This window comes from Lepisosteus oculatus, chromosome 3 (assembly GCF_040954835.1).
Source record: "Lepisosteus oculatus isolate fLepOcu1 chromosome 3, fLepOcu1.hap2, whole genome shotgun sequence".
NCBI classification, from domain to species: domain Eukaryota; kingdom Metazoa; phylum Chordata; class Actinopteri; order Semionotiformes; family Lepisosteidae; genus Lepisosteus; species Lepisosteus oculatus.
The window spans coordinates 67,271,001-67,290,738 of record NC_090698.1 but is presented as its reverse complement, the minus strand read 5'-3'; the positions used below and the strand labels follow the sequence as shown (position 1 = coordinate 67,290,738).

The 19,738-nt window shown below is 45.4% G+C and overlaps 1 protein-coding gene across 6 annotated transcripts; it reads left to right on the top strand.

Moving 5' to 3' along the window:
• Positions 1–1,344: 1,344 nt before the first annotated feature.
• On the top strand, positions 1,345–19,738 carry pigo (phosphatidylinositol glycan anchor biosynthesis, class O). 6 transcript variants are annotated; one of them, XR_001480381.2, is made up of 12 exons: positions 1,345–1,541; positions 3,008–3,486; positions 4,730–4,873; positions 5,672–5,795; positions 7,492–7,651; positions 9,817–9,999; positions 11,326–12,904; positions 13,166–13,369; positions 14,618–14,799; positions 15,658–15,728; positions 15,835–16,013; positions 16,089–16,172. XR_001480381.2 is itself a non-coding variant. In XM_015363508.2 (12 exons), the coding sequence occupies exons 2-12, from the start codon at positions 3,009–3,011 to the stop codon at positions 16,216–16,218; spliced, it is 2,139 nt and encodes a 712-aa protein (XP_015218994.2). In that variant the 5' UTR covers positions 1,345–1,541; position 3,008; the 3' UTR covers positions 16,219–19,738. The 6 variants fall into 6 exon arrangements, 5 of the variants coding, with proteins under 5 accessions (XP_015218994.2, XP_015218948.2, XP_015218957.2 ...); XM_015363508.2 differs by lacking the exon at positions 15,835–16,013 and having other exon boundaries at positions 11,326–11,526; positions 12,643–12,904; positions 16,089–19,738; XM_015363462.2 differs by lacking the exon at positions 15,835–16,013 and having other exon boundaries at positions 16,089–19,738.

The following is a 19,738-nucleotide window of genomic DNA, read 5'->3' as shown; positions in this document are numbered from 1 at the left end:
ATAAATGTATTAATTAAAATCCTCTGAAAGGCATAAAAACTAGGAGATAAAAGGTTCTCCATTAATTTTGTTTGATATCCTTGCCTTATAGTAATTCCAAGGAAGAATTATAATAAATGTGCTCGCTAAAACAAACGTTCTATCGAACACTCCATACTATTGTATCATATTTGATTTATTTAATACAAAATTTGTATTAAATATCCTTTTTCAACTGAATGCCACTTAGCCAACGACAGCGAAACATGATGTCTTGGTATTTATGCAGTGAATACTGTTAATAATAATAATTGCTTACACTTATATATTGCTTTTCTGGACACTCCGCTCAAAGTGCTTTACAGGTAATGGGGATCCCCTCCACCACCAACAATTTGTAACCCCCACTTGGATGATGCAACGGCAGCCATAGTGCGCCAGAACACTCACCACACATCAGCTATCAGTGGGGAGGAGAACCGGGTGATGAAGCCAATTCATAGATGGGAATTATTAGGAGGCCATGATTGGTAAAGGCCTATGGGAAATTTGGCTAGGACACCAGAGTTACACTCCTACTCTTTTTGAGAAATGCCCTGGGATTTTTAATGACCACAGAGAGTGGTCGGCACCTTTTAACTGTATAGTGTCCCCATCACTGGGGCATTAGGACCCACATAGACCGCAGGGTGAGCGCCCCCTGCTAGCTGCACTAACACCACTTCCCAGCAGCAACCTTAGTTTCTCCCAGGAGGTCTCCCATCCAGGTACTGTCCAGGCTCCCACCTGTTTTGCTTCAGTGGGCTGCCAGTTGTGAGTTGCAGGGTGATATGGCTGCTAGAAACGTATTTATTTCCCAGTCAAATCGTAATTTGTAATCGCTAGTGTTTCGAAATCGGCGAAACCTTCTCTAAACTCCTTCAAATCCAGACTCAAAACCCTCCTTTTCAGAAAAGCCTTTACTTAACTGCTTCCATTCTTCACCCCTCTGCTCTTCTTAATACCATCTTCCACGGTCTCCTCTATTGTTATTGTTGTATTGTTGTAATTATAATTGTGTCCTGTCTTGTGAAATTTTCTTATTTATTGTTGTAGTCTTCTTATTTATTGTTATTGTCATCCTGTAAAGTGCTTTGAGAAGCCACCTTTAAAGGCGCTATATAAAATAAAGTTTATTATTATTATTATTATTATTATTATTATCCACTTAAAGTGCATCCATTTCAATTATCGACAGTGCCCCCCGACACCGAAGTTGTCATTACCCTTCCGCGACACTAGGTGGCAGAGTTCATATCTGTCGCTCCCAGCAAGCAGCATCCGTGTGTGACGTCAGTTGGTACGTTTGTTGTTCTTCTGCGTGGTACTTCCTGAATCGGAAGGGTTAGCCGGTACACGCTTTCTCCGTGTGTCTGAGTGAATGAAGGGAGGTGGGGCGGGAGGCTGGGCAGAGTTACCTGATTCCCTATCTTTTCTACAGGGGCCGGGTTTATGAAGGTGTACGACTGACCCTGAACGAGGGCGAAGGAGGGATTGTTTTGGGAAGGAGGCATACCTGCAAGGTCAGTTTGAAGGCGGGTGGGCTGAATAGATTCCAAAGCTACAGGTAAGGTAAAGATAAAGAGAGCAAAAGAAAATAGCAAGATTTTCTATTTCAAAGATTTTGGTATGCCCAGGATAGGTTGTGTATTTTTGGGTTGGATCTACTGTAGTTTGATTTTTTTTAACCTGGGATCATTATTCTTATATCTGTCCAGTTGATGCTGTTGTGCAATAGTTCAGCATTTTGTGTGGTCAACAGGAGTTAATAAAACACGCTTATTTCTTTATGAATGCGTTATGTCTTGTAAGTGAACAAATACGTGGTTGAGCTTTGTAGCTCGGTGGTTTAAGCAGTTTTTTCCCCCGTTTTCAGATACAAGTAATATTTTAGTACTAACAGACGAAGCAGTTGTTGTACCCGATTCTGTAGAGTGCAATTTCTTCATTTGACATTCATCAACACATAAACAGTTAATATAAAGCTGCGATGTTAAAAAAGAGCTCATTTTTTCTTGTGGCTATCAGAAGCACAGAGTCTTAACTGTGGCAATTTAAATACATTAAATGTTTCGCGCAGAAGTATGAAAGAATGATCAAATAGAACAAGAATTTGAGTTTTACATGATCAAACAGAGTTACCGTCTTTGTAGCCAAACCTTATCAGATTTCAGAAGCTGAGCAAGGATATGTCTGGTCAGCACGGGGTTGGGGACCAGCGTTTCCCAGTGACTAAGGACACTGTGCTACAGGAGGTGTTCTGTGAGTAAAATCACTACCTAACCACTGGTGATTATATAGACTGGTTTGTGAGAGCATGGATCTTAACCCAGAATTTCTCAGATCAGTCTGGCCAGTCTATGATGTCCCCATAAAAAAATCAGTGAAGAGGCATCTGCTGCAAAATGGCTGCCATGTGTCACCCAGAGGGTACTCAATTATTAGTGTATTTGAGAAGCCACCTTTAAAGGTGCTATATAAAATAAAGTTTTTTTATTATTTTTATTATTTATTGATGTGGTTATCGGCTGATTGACAAGGTGGGTTGACCGCCATCTGAGATCCGTCATATCTAGTTACTTCCCAAATAGAAGCTTTGAAACAATCTCGGTTCTGTCTAATTTGTGGCTTCCGTCGTTTATTTAAGCCACGTTAATCGCAGGTAGCCTTAAATCTGACGGAAAGAAAGATGTAGGTGGGCAAATATGAATCAGCCTGGGCTCCAAAGGCGAGGGCCAGCTCTTTATCCTCCTCCTCCTCCTCCAGTCTGAGTAAGGTGCGTTGCCGTTTGGGAAATACTCCAGTCTGCAAGATTCACTGTTAATATTCTAAGACCTTGTTGACAGCACTCAAAAATAAAACGCGTGACCCCACCCCCCCCCACCTCTCTGTCCCTCCCCCAGGGTGAATCTTTGATGATTTTTTGCGGAGCCGCAGGCAGGACCTCCCAACCCGCCTGAGACTGAAAATCCCCCCCCTCTTCCCGCAGGATGAGGAGGGCACCCGTGCTGGCTCTCCTGCTCTGGGTGTGCGCGCTCTTCTGCGTGGGCATCGCCCTGTTTCTGGGGGGCTTCCTGCTGGTGAGGGTGGAGGTGAGCCGGAGCAGCTCCTGCGCGGACGCGCTCTCCCCGGGAGCCCCCCGCGGGGGCTTCTGCGAGGGGGCGCCGCGCTTCCGCAGGGCGGTGCTCCTCGTGCTGGACGCGCTCTCCTTCGCGTTCGCCCGCCACGACCCCCGCCGGGCGGCCCCCCGGCCCTGCGAGAACAAGCTGGGCGTGCTGAGCGAGCTGGCGGCCGCGCGGCCGGCTCACGCCCGGCTGTACCCCTTCAGGGCCGACCCCCCCACCACCACCATGCAGAGGATCAAGGGCTTCACCACCGGCTCCCTGCCCACCTTCGTGGACGTGGGCAACAACTTCGCCTCCAGCGCCATCCTGGAAGATAACCTCATCCACCAGCTGGGGCAGAATGGTGTGTAGAGGGAGAGCAAGCAATGGAGCCTAATCTTATCAGGTTGCAGAAGCTGAGCGAGGGTGGGTCTGGTCAGTATGGGGTTGGGATGGGAGACCAGCATTTCCAAACCAGCGTCCCAGTGACTAAGGACACTGTGCTGCAGGAGGTGTCCAGTGAGTGAAATCACTACCTAACGAGGGGTGATTATATAGACCGATTTGTGAGAGCATGGATATTAACCCAGAATTTACTTTAGGCTTGCTCAGCCTGGCCAGCCTATGATGTTGCCCGAATTAAAATTAGTGAGGGGACAGCCTTGTGCATAGAGGATGTGAAATAATGGCTCCACCTGCTGTTTACTTCATGCTTTTCATCCCACAGGGTCCCCATGTGCCTGTTGGGGGAGGCTGTGTTCATTCGATGCTGCATGTCAGCACTTTTCTCACGTCCCACATTAGGATGGTAGATTTCACTTATTTTGCATTAGCAGTTCACTTAACAGCAGATCGGTTGGGTGAACTGGTGAAAAATGACTTAGCCAGTTGAACTGGAGGGAAAGATTTTAGCTAAGACTGGTTCAGCATCCTGGGCACAGGGCTGGCACACAGCTGGGATGTGGGTGGACACAAGTCTTCAGGACTGTGGTTTTTCCAAGGCGCCTCCTTTCAAGAGAAAAGCCAAAGAGTTCTGCTTCGAGTTCTCCCCTTCAGTACTGACTAGGCTGTAGCCTCCCTTAGTTTCAGTTAGTCTGGCAAGATCGTGCTTCAGGGTGATGTAGCTGCTGATGGTGTAGGATGCCGCAGTGCAACACAGATGCCAGGAGTGTCTGCTGCCTGGCAGGGTTGGCAGCTGCTCTTAAAGCACAGTTTATCCTGTTTGTACATTGGCAGTGCATTCAGTCTTCTTGGTATTGTTGTGATGCTTGCAGTATTACATAGGGGGGTTAGTGTGAAGGAAGGTCATGGTGAGGAAGCTGACCGCATGGAACGCCATAGACTTCACTTAAAAATTGTGTTTTCATCAAGACTGGAAACTGGAAATCTTGCCTGGCACTGGATCCCTGGAAAGACTGGAGAAGCTCAGTGTGTCAATAATATAATGCACTATGAAGATGCTATCGAGGAGATACTATGCTCCCAGCTTCCACTTTTCCCAGAAGTGAAAATCTAGGTTTTTGTACCCATCTCCGGGGTGTGCGTGCCGCAGTCCTCCGGGACTGGTGCCCTCTTGGTGAAGCCCGCTTGTCCCTCTCTTTGTCCAGGTAGGCGCGTGGTGTTCATGGGCGATGACACCTGGGAGAGCCTGTTCCCGGGGCGCTTCCATCGCTGCCTGCCTTTCCCCTCCTTCAACGTCAAGGACCTGCACACCGTGGACAATGGCATCCTACAGCATCTCTACCCCACCAGTCAGTGCACTCCTCCTGCCACTCTCACAGTACAGTGATCGCGTACAACCAGTACATTAGCTCAGAGGTACCAAAGTCCGGTCCAGAGGGGCTCCGGTCCAGTTTTGTTCAGATGCACGGAGATGAGAAGAGCTATCAACTATCTCCCCTTAGGCCAGTAATTAGGTCAGCATGGGCTCTAATCGCTGAGCTGGAATGTAGGGATGCAGGAAAACCTACAGGACTGAATTAGATCATCCTAGCATTAGCTTCTAGAGCTCCTGTGATTGCAGTACGTTAATTGTCTGTGCATAGCCAGTGATGCCATTGCACACATGCATAGACAGTAAGAGTGCACTAGTATGATTCTTTCCTGTTTATGGATTCTGATATCAGTAGAATTGTGCATTATGGGCCGATCTGCGCCTGTGGCTGGAAGGTTGCCAGTTCAAATCTTGCGGCCGGCCGAGGAATCCTACTCCGTTGGGCCCCTGAGCAAGGCCCTTAACCCTAAATGCTCCAGGGGTGCCGTATAAATGTCTGACCCTGTGCTCTGACCCCTAGCTTCTCTCCCTGTCTGTGTGTCTCATGGAGAGCAAGCTGGGGTCTGCGAAAAGACAAATTCCTAATGCAAGAAATTATATATGACTAATAAAGTGATCTTATGTTATCTTACAAGAGCACTTTCTCAATCTGCTCTTTGTTGTTAAATCAGACTGAACCTGTGGAGTGCTACCAGGCAACAGAACACAGTTGGCTTTGCAAAATGTTGTTTGCCTGCTGTGTGCTGATGATTTGCCTCATGTCTCTCCTCTCCAGTGGAGGGCGGTGACTGGGACGTACTGATCGCACACTTCCTCGGGGTGGACCACTGTGGGCACCGCTTTGGGCCGGACCACCCTGCCATGGCTGCCAAGCTCACTCAGATGGACCAGGTCATCAGGTCAGAGCAACCTTACATCATCTCCCGAGCAGGTCTTCCTCAGGTTCAATTTACAGCTCTGGCCCGAGAGTACTTTTTTTTTGCCGGTTGCTTTTTCTTGGCATTTCATATTTTTTTACTGCTCTTCATTAAATGAAAAGGAGGCATCTTTTTATGCAAAGGTTTGTGGAAATCTGAAATGAGCTCTTGCCCTGCAGGCAAAGCCGAAACTGGCTTCTTTTACAAAAGTGCTGGATGAGCCCTTCAGTTCAATTGCTTGTAGCAACCAAACAAGCCGAATGGGCCATGTGTTGCATTGTTATTGTACAGTTTGTAAACCACAGATGACCAGTAGATGGCGCTGGTTTACAAAGTAAAGAAGGGACTTGACAACTTGAGGCACATGTGATTAAAGCACATGTACACATGGAAATCTCGAATAGGAAGTTAAACCTGTTAATACAATTCAGTCTAATTGGTCAGACATTGCAGCTGTGACATGCTACTAGTTTATGGCTATATAGCCTTGTTGTGGTATCCTGATAGACCTGTATTTTGTAATGCAAACAGTAGCCTCGTAGCTTTAGTGATGTGTAGAGAGAAACAATATCCATAACAGTACTCATGATTTTAAGGGTGACATCTTGCAATGACCTAAATAGATCTGATTGGTAAATATGGTGAACTAGATACTGCTATACTTTATATTGTCTGCTCATGTTGTTCCTGAATTGTTGTGATGAGGATATTGAAGATACTGAGCGATATGAATTGCAAATCGGTAAATGACTGGATTTCTTCTAGTACAAATGTACTCTGTAATTTTGTAAATGAGTAAAAATTGTTGTAACAGTAAGAAAACACTAGGCTTTGTGAGTGAGTAAATATATATTACAAAACCTGATTCTGTCTAACATGCCCAACAAGTTAGCAAAGCAGTGTATGTAATGTGCCTCTCAACGAATCCTCAGATGCAGACTTTTTTCTCCATTCTCTCTTTGGCGCAGCACCATATTCTGCGATTCAGAATGAGGCAACTAAACCTCGGGTGACCTGAAGCTGCCCTATTACATTGTAAACAAGAATCTCTTTTAATCCAATAGAAATATTGCTCTCGACTTCGGGACAGTTTTGCCAAGAAATACAACTTATTTGTGAACTCTGCTTGCAGATCACTTAGGAACATTTCTGCAGTGAACTGTCTGCTGCACAACCTGTACTTATTGGCTCATACGTCATATTACATTAGGCATCACAGTGACTAGTGAGCAGGAAGGGCCGCATCACGTCACAATTCGAATGTGTCGAATGTGAGAACTCGAATGCAAATTTGTAAGATATATGGCAACTTACATTGCTTTCACAAAGTTTACGATTTTGTGCTTAATTTTCAATACCATACCGTCAATGAATTTATTTTGTTGCAGAGATTTAATAACCGGTCTAAGAAATTGGGACTTCAGTCCCCCTTTTAATGCAGCGACTCAAGCAAAAAACCAAACACAGCTTGACTCTGTAGTATTATAGTGTTGCCGTAACTGAAGCAAATGCAAGAGAACTTCCTCGGTATCCAAGCTTTAACTGTTGATGTTGTCTGCCACTGACGGCTCGAAGAGAATGACCAGGGCCCAGGTAAACGATCTGGGACGTTTTGGAAGCGCCTCGTCTTCGGGGTGGCAGGGTCCTGATGCGTTTCTCTGGGGCCTGTGGGTTGCAGGGACGTGATTGGCCGGCTGCAGAACGACACCCTGCTGGTTGTCATGGGAGACCATGGGATGACGGACACCGGCGACCATGGTGGGGAGAGCCTGAAGGAGACCGACGCCGCTCTCTTCCTGTACAGCCCCAGCCAGCTCTTCCCCCCTTCTGAAGGGCAGGTAGGAGCAGCAGCCTTTCTCGACAGGGTATCAGAAAATAAGGAACAATCCTCCATCCCTTTTTTTGCTCTCGTAGCTGACAAGTTAGGGCTAATGACAAGAGAGGGCGGGGGCCTTTTGTCAGAGCTCTTGTTTTTTTTTTTTCATCGTTTCTAAACATTTGTAAATGTCTATTTTTCTGTCCATGATCTATCTGAAGTTTGTTCATCCTTAATTATAAAACTAAATAATATATTACAAGGACCATTCTTTTAACAAGTCCCACTCTGGTGCCAGTACAGTAGTTGTCATTGAGCAGTTTCAGTGCTTCCTTCACTGATGATTTTATTGTACCTTTATTTCTTAGCAAAATTTGGCACTAGAAGGAGGGAAAAAATCACGTGTTCTCTGCTTTTTAAAAAAGTGTACATTTAATCAAAACTGATGTGCTCAAACCGATACTTTTACATGTCTGTAAAAGGAGCAAAAACAAATCAAAAACTAAAATATGAACACTTTGGAAGGCACTGTACTCCTTTCCATACATAGTATAGTTCCAAAATCCGGTTAAAGCATTTCACAACATAAAGTTAAAGATGGGCATCTTTTTGATCAGGTGGAAATGGCTAATGTATAAAATTAAAACTTCATTCAGTTGTTTACCAAAGATGGAACTGAGAATGCTTCAGGAATAGAAAAGGCAAAGTTCTACATTACATAAGATTGCCATAGAAGAGGCAGAAGCAGTGCATGTGCCAGAAGCACTTAGCATCCAGAAATATCCAGGCCTCGGTGGTGTTGCAATTGTACTCAAGGAAGAGAGGGATAACAAAAGTCTTCCAGCAATCTCTTGACATAGGAATCATGACCCATCCATAAAAGGATGACAAAGCTGAGCCAAGAAATTATAGAACCATAATTATTTATACTATTATGGGCATGGTTATGGAAACAAACAATGGAACTAAACTGGAGGACCGTCTGTGGCAATAAGATCCTAAGGGTTAGATTGTAAAAGGTTGGTTTTGCCTGGTCGTTTTTTTAAGGGGTTTTTGAACAAGCAGTGGATACAAAAGATCTTGTGACATGGTATATTTAGCTTTGCTGAAGATATTTCAAAAATATAAAAAAATATATTAACTAGTAAATTCAAGCAGAAAACATTCATGAAAATGCATGCACCTGTTCTGAGAATTGTTTAATAGACGGGAAACACAGGGTATAGATAATTAGTGAGTGGGGTACTACAAGGGTCTGTACCAGGGCCACTGCTCTTCCTAATTTGTAGCAAAGTTCTTGTTCCTGGTTGAGTTAGTTGAAGAGTCAGCTTTGAAGTTTAGACACTAAAATCAGCAAATTAAATTCAATGAAACTTAGACCAAATTCAGGACTGGACCCTTAAGCACATGACATTTATTGACTGATGACATTTATTGCGTACATTCAGAATGTTACACACAGGTATCAAAAATTACAAATATAAAATGGCAAGATGAGCTTGAAGACACATCTTAGGTGTTTATGTAGATGCAACATTCATTTTCTAGGCAATGAGGGTAAGCAAGTAAAAACACATAGTATATACTGTACAGTTAAAAGCATGGAATTTAAATTGTAGGATGTTATGTTGAAATTGTACAGTGCACTAGTAAAAAGTCAGAACAGTTTTGAATACTGAGTGCAGTTTTGGTTGAAAGATATCGCTCCTCTGGAAGCAGTTCAGAGATTTGCAACCAGGTACATCCCATGGATCCAAAGAATGTCCTGAAAGACCTGAATCTTTAGTTTGGAATGGAGAAGACTGAGGGTGTGTAATAAAGGTATTTCAAATTCTCAAAGGTGGCATGAAACTTAATTTGGACTTGTTCGGAATCGTCAGTGAAACAAACTAGAGAACACAAATGAAAACTCCAGGAAAGTTCATTTAAAGCCGAGAACAGGAACCTTTATTCCTGGAATTGGGAATCTCTATCCGAAGGCTTCCGGTGTTCTTGAGACTGCCTTCAAGAAACAGCTGGATATGATCCTTGGGTCAATTAATAACTGAAAAAAATAAACTAGATGGAACAAATGGCTTCCTTTCACATGTCTCGTTCTTATTACATATAAGACAAAGCAGGCACGCTTTGTGCCGTGAGCTGCAAATCCAGGGCATGTTTTCAGTTGTCCTTCCATGTCATTGCTAGGCGGAGCCTGAAGTTATTCCTCAGACTGACCTGGTGCCCACTTTAGCACTACTACTGGGCATCCCCATCCCCTACAGCAACATTGGCCAAGTGATCAGCCTCCTCTTTACACGGGACGCCCTGGCAAACGGCACTTCTGCACAACTGGCCGAGGCACAGGCATTGTGGATCAACGCCAAACAGGTACTCCCTCCCACTGTGTCGGAGAGGCAGTGATAATTTACCTCGTCAGAATAATCAATATTTTACATTAAAAAAAATTGTTTCAAGATCCTTAGAAATTACATCTGTAAGAGAATGTATTTGGTTCTTTTTACTTGAACGTATCTTAGTTTTTTGGCAGAAATTTAGATTTATAGTATATGTGTCTGACACTGTAGGAAATGTTGCATTTATAATTATATACCGAGCATAAAAATTTACTGCTTATAACTGCAACAAATTCACATAATAATCAGGAAAATGACAACTTTTTTGTACCAAGTGCACCGACATTTTATTGAACAGACAGGACATGGGTATATTCATTATGATGATTAATATTAGTCTTCTATTGTACTGCGAAAATTACAAGCTAGTAGCCTATGTGGCCACAGCTGGAAGAAATGTACACTGTACGTGCGCAATACATACTTTTCACCAGTCTGTAGATGCTGTGTTGTGGGATTCTGACTCATTCAGCCTATGGCTGTTCACTGGTCTCTGAGCCCTAGATGTCACACATCAGCCCAGCTCATTTTGCAGATGTTCAATGGGGCATATCTCTGCCCCATAAGTCATAGTCACATTCTTATTTCACAAGAAAGTCATTGTTACACTAACAACATGAGATTGAGCATTAACCTGCTGGAATGTTATTACATGTCCAATTGAGCAAGGTAGCAAGTGAGGTCCCAGGGTCATTGTACTGCTGCACAGTCAATTTTACATCAGCCACTGTAAGTGAACTTTTGTACCGACCAAAAAAGATACTCCTGTCCAAACCATCACACTCGGAGCTCCCCATCGATTGGTCTGGTGTGCACAGTAGTTAGTATATTGTTCTGTGAGCCTACTCATCCATCACGCACTGATGTATCCATTGGGGGTGGTCTATGCAAAATCTTGATTTGTCACAAAAGGGGACTGGGCCCCACTGATGGTGAGACCACCTGAGTTGTTGCACACACACACACACACACCACTTTGTTCTGTTGCATCAGTGACCATTGGTGAGTACTAGGCCCCTGTGTGGCAACAATTGATGGTTGTTTCATCAGCTTCTCATAGTTGAATTGCTGATGCGGTAAAGCTGGCAGTGCAAAAACAATCCCAAAGATGGAGCACGATGATGCATTAATCTTGGCAAGTCGTGGCCCATTAAAGTTGTTAGAAATTGATGGTTGACAACTCCCCCACATTTTCTGTTAAAAATGTACAGTGCAGTCTGCTAGAATATATTTTTAACTAATTCCATCTGGAATGCAGTGCTACGTGAGAGACTCTAATGAGGCTTTTTCCTGTTTGCAGGTCAATCGGTTCCTGGACACTTACTCCCAGATTGCCAAAGATCTTCCACTGGAGAGTCTGGCTCGCCTGCGGGGAGAGTTCTCCTTGTTGTCAGCAGAGTACAGTGCCCTGTTGGGGGCAAATCCCACTTCCCCCACCAGCCCGGAGTTCGCTCCCAGGCTAAAAGAGCTGCTCTCCTCCCTCCGGAGCTATCTGAGTGAGGTGAGGGAGACGTGCCGTGCCTCCTGGGCACGATTCCACCCTTTAAAGATGGCGTCTGGCGTCGCTGTCTTGGCAGCCACCTGTTTACTGTGCTGTGCCATTTCAGAGCTGGCTGGAGTCATTGGGAGGGGAGACTGGAATCCCCTGTGGACTTCTGTAGTGCTGGGCACAGTGGCTGGTGGCTCTGTGGCTGTGTGGCAACTTGTCTTCTACAGCCAGGTGGACCTGCTGTGGGCTCTCTGCGGGGCAGCCCTGGTCTCCCAGCTGGCATTTTTCTGGAAAGCCTATCAGATGAACAGGAACGGAACTTCCAAAAAGGCAAAACCCATCCCACGAGCCCTCCTGAGGGGGCTGTCTGACCTCTCCGTTCCACTGTGTATCCTTCTCCTTCGGTGTGCTTCTCTCTTCTCTGACAGCTATGTAATAGCCGAAGGTCGAGTAGCCACTTTTCTCCTCTTCACTCTGGGCGTCTCCATCCCTGTCCGTCTCAACTGGGATGGGCAGCTGCTGTCCCTGATGCCCGATACCCAGAAGCCCTACCCCTCTCAATCGTCCATCCGCAGAGAGAGCCTTACACTGCTGGGCTGCCTGGGCTTCCTGGTGGTATCCCTCTACCTATCTCTTTCCTTCCATGGCTGCCGTGAGGAGCAAGGGTCCTGCGAGCCCTCACCTTTCCTGGCCCCGCTTTCTAGGATTCAGGATGGCCAACTGCGCAACCTACGCTACTTCCTGTCAGTGGCCTCTCTGGTAGCCTGGGCATACCTTGTGCGTAGCTGGCTACGTCACTATGGAAACCTGAACTCCCCCAGCCCAGCTGTGTTCACGGCTCGCTGGGTGCTGCCCTTGGTCACCATGTCGGTGGTAATGTACTGGGCCGTCAGCTCCACCCCAGAAGAGAGCTTCCGCAACCTCCAGGAACTCATCGGCCTGTCCCTGCTGGTCCTCCCCAGGGCTGCCTATGCCTTGCTGGGAACCGGGGTCGCTCTGGTTCTCCTGAACCCCTTGACAGTGTACCTGAAGCCCAGGCAAGCCTCCCCGAGCAGCATGGTGCCTCCCAGGTACAGGGCCAGCACGGGGGTGAGCCCCCAGGCTGAGCTGCACCACCTCATCCCACAGATCTACCAGCGCATGCGCAGATCTCTGGAAGAGGAGGTCACCGGCCAGGAGGGGGACGGGCGACCAGCAGTGGAGGCATACGGCCTGGGCACAGTGTACTCGGCTCCCTTGCTGTTGGTGTCTGGGCTCCTGGGGCTGGGCCTAGCCATGCTGCACCCCGAGGGTATGGCACTGTCCTTCCTGCTCCTGCTGCTGGAGTCTGCAGCCATCCTGTACATGCACTCTGCTGCCTCTTCTCTCGCAGCTCCAGGCGACCACACAGGTGAGGACCTCTCTCAACGTGTGTGTTTCTTATCATGTTCTTCAACGTGTGTGCATCTGCGTGCATAGCATGCCGCTAACTATGTTTATGTCTCTTGTGTACGTCGTTTTCCATTGTGTCTGTCAGTGCTTTGCCCTTACACGCACGCACGTTGACATATTCAGTGTCTGAATCGGTGTGAGATCAGGTTGCGTTTCTCGATGTGTCCCCGTGGGTATAGGAATGGTGTGTAAGTCTCTCTGGGCGTGTCTCTGTCTGCAGATGGTTTCTGGGTGCCCTGGGCTCCTGTGCTGATGTGGGCCTTGGCCGCGACTCAGTTCTTTCACTCCACCGGTCACCTGCCCACTTTCCCCTCCATCCAGTGGAACTCGGCCTTCGTGGGCTTCAACCAGAGCCACGCCGGCGCCCTGCTGCCCGGCCTGCTCGTCGCCGCCAACACCTTCTCCGCACAAATCCTCCTGGCAGGTGCAAGAAACACCCAGCACCCTTCATTATGTTGTTCCAGGCTGCTTAAAAAGATGGTTTTCGGTCAAAAAAAAGACTAGCGCTTCAGAAAACCTTTGTTTTTCCTGATGAAAAGCTTCCCGGGCTGCTTGCGGCCTCAGCAGCTTTTCTGTGGCTTGTCGTTTGGATGAGAGTGAGAGCCTGGGATCTTCCCGCTGAGCTCTGCTGTTTGGCTTCCTCAGACCTGTTCTGGCTAATGCCCACACCTGCTGAAGGGAGCGCGTGGTTTTTAAGAGAGGATTGCAGCTGTCAGATATCACGGCAGTAATGAACGACAACGGCATCCTACGAGATGCCAGTTAGCCAACGGCCTGTCACATAGATAGATGCTCAGTTATGCTGTAGTTATTGGTTTAAACATTGTGTCATGGTTAGACACATTTAAAGATGCAAAGCAAGGTTTAAGAACTGAAATGGAGTAAGAAGGAATAGTAAAACTTTAAAAGTTTGTCATTCCAAAAATCATTATGTAAATATTCTGACATTAATGGATGCAGTCAGATCAGTGCACTAGCTACTGCATGACCTAGCTTACCCCTGATCTGCTCCTCACACCTGTACTGTGACCAGTTATCAGCCTTGTTAAAATGTCCTTAGTAGAGGTGGCTTTGATTTCGGTTTTTAACCTTTTGGACGCTGTTATTCTCACACAGCCCATGCAAAATTGACAAATCTTCCCAACTCCAAATCATCCCAGCTAGATTGAGGGCAGGAAAGCAAGCATAACGCTGCAACCAAATATTTCAAACACAACAGTGGAAAGTGGTGAGCATCCCAGGAAAACCACAGTAGTGGGATACAAGAGTGCACTGTGGAAAAGATCCGGTCCTGGACGTCCTGGAAAAAAAAATAAACGACAGGAATTTGATTCCAGTTGTCAGATCACGTATACGCATACCTTAGCTTTGTGCAACAACCTGAAACTTTCAGGTACCATAAATAATATTATTGCTAAACATATGCCATTCTAATCTGCAAGCGACCAGAATATAGAACACGAATTTTTGTATAAAAATGCATTAAGTCCTGTTCTACACCTGCATGCTTTGGAAGCACTGGCCTACCTGTATACAAAATATACAAAATGCTTTTAAATCTAGCATTAGCATGGTGTGTACTGTGGTTGTAGCCGATGTGTCTCTCCCCAGTGCAGTTGGGAAGAGTGGGTGGAAATGGGATCCTGATGGGCTGTGTGTCTTTCCCCTGCAGTCAGCTGCCCACTGCTGCTGTTCTGGCCCCTCGTGCGCGAGTCGCGGGGCAACAGGAGAGCCCGCGGGGCACAGGGGGATGACGAAGCCGTTATGGAGATGAAGCTGAGGGAGAATCCCGAGGGTTTCTCGGCTGCGCTGCTGCAGCTCGGCATGCGCTTCCTCCTCGTTCACGGCGTCCAGGTGAGCCGAGCTGAGCAGAGGCGTTCTCTGCACCGGCCACAGGCAGCCGGGAGGACCCCACTTCTTTGTGCTCCCACAGTCAGCCTGCAAGCACCTCAGTTACTTACAGGCCCATCGTGTGTTACATCATCTTTAACGGGTCTCTTATTTCTAAGGCTCCGCACAGTGTAAAATGGGATTGATAAAATATGGTCTCAGGTTTAAAAAAGTGATTTTGTCAATTTCAGATTTTTTAAAAAATCTATTGTGTCCATTTCTCTGAGAGCAGTGTGGGCTATGTCATCTCTCAGTGTATCATTCAAAAACCAGGGTTTTTCAGCTTGCCCTGGGGCAATCGAAAATGAGCAGCAGTGCTTGAAGACCATGTTTGGCTCCTGTTACTGGAGCAGAAACAGTAGTACATTACTGTGCACTAGTGAAAGACAGAATGCCTGTAGATCCGTCGTCATGACCTTGTCATTTCAGTGCTGTTGGATCTGCGGCTGTTTTTGCTTGTACTTAAAACTATAACTACCTTAAGATGTGCCAAGCAGTTATCTCTAACTTACTTCAATGCAGGCAGCCCATCTATCAGTTGATTTCACTTTAGGGCTGAAGTAGTACTATATGATGTTCTGGGTTATTAAAAGCACAATCTGGGAAAATCTGTGCAGGTTGTCAGGCGTTATTGCAGAACCAAAAGGTTTTTAAAAGCTTAGCATTATTAGAATAGCTGCATTCGGTGTTGCCTGTCAAATGTATATTTAAAGGAGATGGTAAAGGAAACCAATAGAAACATTTTGGTTGTGTTAGAAGCAGGAGAAACATCTCTCTCATTGTGTCTTGGTAAATGAAAGGTCTGATTTTTTTTCCTTGCAGCTGTTGGCCTCTGTCTGTGCAGCAGCTGTGCTCAGGAGGCATTTGATGGTCTGGAAGGTGTTTGCACCCAAGTGAGTTTTCTCAGATCTTGACATGTATGGACGCCTCATGGTGTCTGAGTGCTCCGTTTATAGGGGTCCGTTCTCCATTGTTTTCTGTGTTTCGTCTTGGAAACAGTCTTCAGCTTTTGAAGAAGTGCTTGTTGACAGGAAAAGCCAGAACAAGAGCTTTGCCATATTCTCAGCTCCTAGTAGAAGTCCAAGCTCATTGTCCGACGCTGGATTGTGACTTTGCAGCTCCTTGAGAAGGATTTGCTGTAGTTCAAGCAGTGAGCTGCTTCAGCTTGTGATGTACAGGTAATTTACTTCTATATGATTTTGAGGTTTTGAAATGGTATTTCCACCCCCCACTCCCACGTCTTTTATCTGCAGGTTAATGTTTGAGGCCTTTGGATTCCTGGTGACCAGCCTGTTTGTCCTGCTGGGCTTTGCTTTCGTGATGCGAGTGGACGTGGCCGTGACGGGCTGGTTTAAGCGCCTCGTTCCAGACCTCTCTAGATAGCCCCGACCGTGAGTGTGCCAGGGGCTGCCCCTTCAGAGCCAGCCCTCAGGGCCCTAGAGCGGACAGGCGGACAGAGAGGCCAAAGTCGAGTCCAGGAGGCGTGGTTTCTATGCGAGACATACAGGGATCAAGCCGAGCGCATTCTGAAACGCCTTTCCCACCCTGGATAAATCGTGAGGCCTTGCCGAATGACATCTTTGGAACCAGCTCTTCAGGAAACCGGGCTGGCTTTGAAGTCTGTCACATTGTTCCTTCCTTCAAGCTCTGTATGAGAACGACCGGTGTATCATTTTAAAATATAGCAACTCAAAACCTTGGAGTTGGAACAAAAAGCTACGGAAGCTGGCGATTTTACTGTGTTAACTGCACGGCGTTGTCTCCTCAGCACTGTAAGGCTTCATCCTCTACTGGCCTCCTGCTCTTGAACCACAGCATGGACTGCCATGCACAGGTGAGCCACACCCTCTTCACCGAGGCTGGGGTAGATGAGGCTGGCCCCTAGTGTGCCTTTACTGACCAGAACCCGGAGATTTCACTGCTCTTTGGACTTTCCAGATGTTGGAAGTTGGAAAAATAAACTTATCAGTCTAAGGAAAGACAGAGGGACACTAAAGTAGGACAAAAACATGTGCCAATTCTGCTTTTAAAATCCTAATGTCATTTGCTGTTTTTCTAATTTTGCACAACACTAGTTTCATAGCTCTCCTGTGGTTAACAGTCACTATAAAGTTAACTGGTTTTCTCAAACACTGCTTGAAAAAAGTAAGTTTTAAGAATATGAAAAAGGAAATTTAAAGATTCCTCCATTTTAACTGAAAGGATTTTGGAAGTTAGGTCCTGCGGAATAGAAAAGTGGCTTTTCACAGCGTTTTTTTCTGGATTGCTGCGGTGATACAAATATCAGGAAAACTGTGTTTTTAAAACTTGTAATGGAACTTGCTGGCGTTCTGCTAAAGAACATCTTGTTTCAAATGTTACTGAAACATACAGGTAGTGGACAAAAAATGGAAACACCAATGTAAAGTCACTTAATAGGGCACTAGGCCACTCCCTGCAGTCAGTATGGCCTTTATGTGCTGGGGCACAGAGTCTGCCAGCGTCTGAAGGTCTGCAGAGGGATGAACACCATGATAAAGGTACATCAGCTCATGCCAGGTGCAAAATGCCATTCCTGGCCCCATTCCAGATGGTCCCATTAATGCTTTGTTGGGTTCAGATCTAATGACTGAGAAGGTCATTGACATACAGAGTAGCTAACATCACTATCATGCTCATCAAACCACTGGTTGACCATTCATGCTCTGTGGATGGGGGCATTATCATCTTTTAAGGGACCCTTTCTAGCAGGAAAGAAATGCTGCAACATCAGGATAACAGTGATCACTATTAAGTAGCTATTAAGCACCATTAAGTAGCGATTATCATTCACCTCGCCTTCTCCAGGAAGCAGTGCCCCCAAACCCGACATCTGACCGTATTGCATTATTCCACCGCTCAGTAGTACGTTGCCTCTGCTCTTTGCTCTGCTGGACTCACAAACATGCATGAACAGATGTGATCTGATCCCACTCTGCAGAGTTCTATGCGGAATGTTTTCTGATAAATCTGGCTGCTCATAACCCCAGGTTGATATTCGTTGTGCAGGTGCTCACTTGTTTTGCCTTGCCTTTCAAATGAATGCACCAATGTCTCTGTCCACTGTTGCCCCTTGCTGATGTCTTTCCCTCAGACTTCAGTGCTAACGTTGCCTTAGACATAGTTGGGCAGTGCGGCGGCTCTGTGGCTCAGGATCTGCACCTGTGGCTGAAAGGTTGCAGGTTCAAATCCCGCGGCCGGCAGAGGAATCCTCCTCCATTGAGCCCCTGAGCAAGGCCCTTAACCCCAGCAGCTCCAGGGGCGCTGTACAACAGCTGACCCTGCACTCTGATCCCAAGCTTCTCTCCCTGATTCTTATATTATTCCAAATATAAGAAATTGGATATGGCCAATAAAGTGATCTTATCTTCTGAAACATAAGCGAGATGAGCTGTCTTAGTTACTGAAACTCCGACGAACTCGCCAACAATCAAATCACCTATTGCAGCCAGATTTACCTTATGCATGAGTATACTTAGTTCTCATGTTCCTTGGTGTTTCTTTTTTTTATCCACTAACGTTATGGAATAACTTTCTGGGATTTTTAAATATACCTAGGAAAGAAATAATGCTTTTAAAGTTAACTAGAGTCTTGAATTTAAACACCTCAAATGGGAATTTCAGGTTTGATTATTTTAACTGTAATTTTTCTCATTTTATTTTTAAAATGTTGGAATAAATTATTTCCAGCCCTGTTGTAAATGGTGTAGCATAGAGAAACCTTCTGTCGTCATGGCTGCAAAACTCTCACACCTAAAAAACAATTGCTACTGGTCCTGTGTGTTGTAGGAGTGACTTTTTAAGTCAGTGGCTTAGTAGTTTTCATCCTGCTCTGTGTTTTCCTGATCAGTAGGCACCCAGTTGTACTTGTGGTTTCCAAAAGATTTGCTCTGTTCACTAATTGTTAATTTTGCTTCAGATCAGTCTTGGAACACGGGAATCAGTAATTATGGTTCTTGTTTTAGACATTCCAAAGAGGAGTGTCCTACTTCTCTTTTCAGCAAAGCTTATATAGCCTTTCACATTGGACAGAAAGAGATGAGGGCACCACAGATGTGTCATCTGAGACATATGAATTTGACCTGTTTACAAGAGGAAACACCTAAAACATTAAGGCACAGTTCTGACTAACAGCACCCATCCTTTCAGCCTTTCACCTCAATACGGTTGCCACAGGTATCTGGTATTCTGAGGGCATCAGCCACTCCATCCCTGTAAACACAGGAAGCTCTCGGGTGTGAGTTTGCAGGGCTCCAGTTACATTAATTTATTATATTAACCATTATCTCCTAGTGAACACTTCTGTGAAAAAGTGGTCTTTTACAAACTATTATTATTGCTTTAATATAGGTAGTTGGATTGGATACATTTCTTTTGCAATAAAAAAAAAATTGTAACAATTTATTTCAAGGCATCTGGAGACCAGCGTTGGTGCACTCTCCTGTAGAATTTATTTGTTATTCTTTATTTTAAAGGTGTGAATGAAAATGAGTTAAACCTGAACTTATCGGTCATACTCAATGGGCATATAAAGCTAAGCAAGTACTGAAGTGTAAAACTATGCCAGTATACTGAAAAATGCTTTTCTGTTGTTTTTTTTTAAAAAGGAAAGAGTCAATGCACTATACATCTCCTAGTAAAATGTTAACTGAAAACTGAAAACACCGTGGAACACATGACACACATTTTTGTGTGTAAATATTGCAGAAGTCTAGATATTGGAGAGACGGAAATCCTAACACTTCCAAAATATGGTTGTAAAAAAGATGTGTGTGAGACTTCTGCAGTCCAAACCAGTGGTTGGCTAATGCTATACACAGTTAAAGGCAGTAGCTTCAATATTTATTGGGAGAGGGACATAATTCTAATAAAGACCAAAAATTAT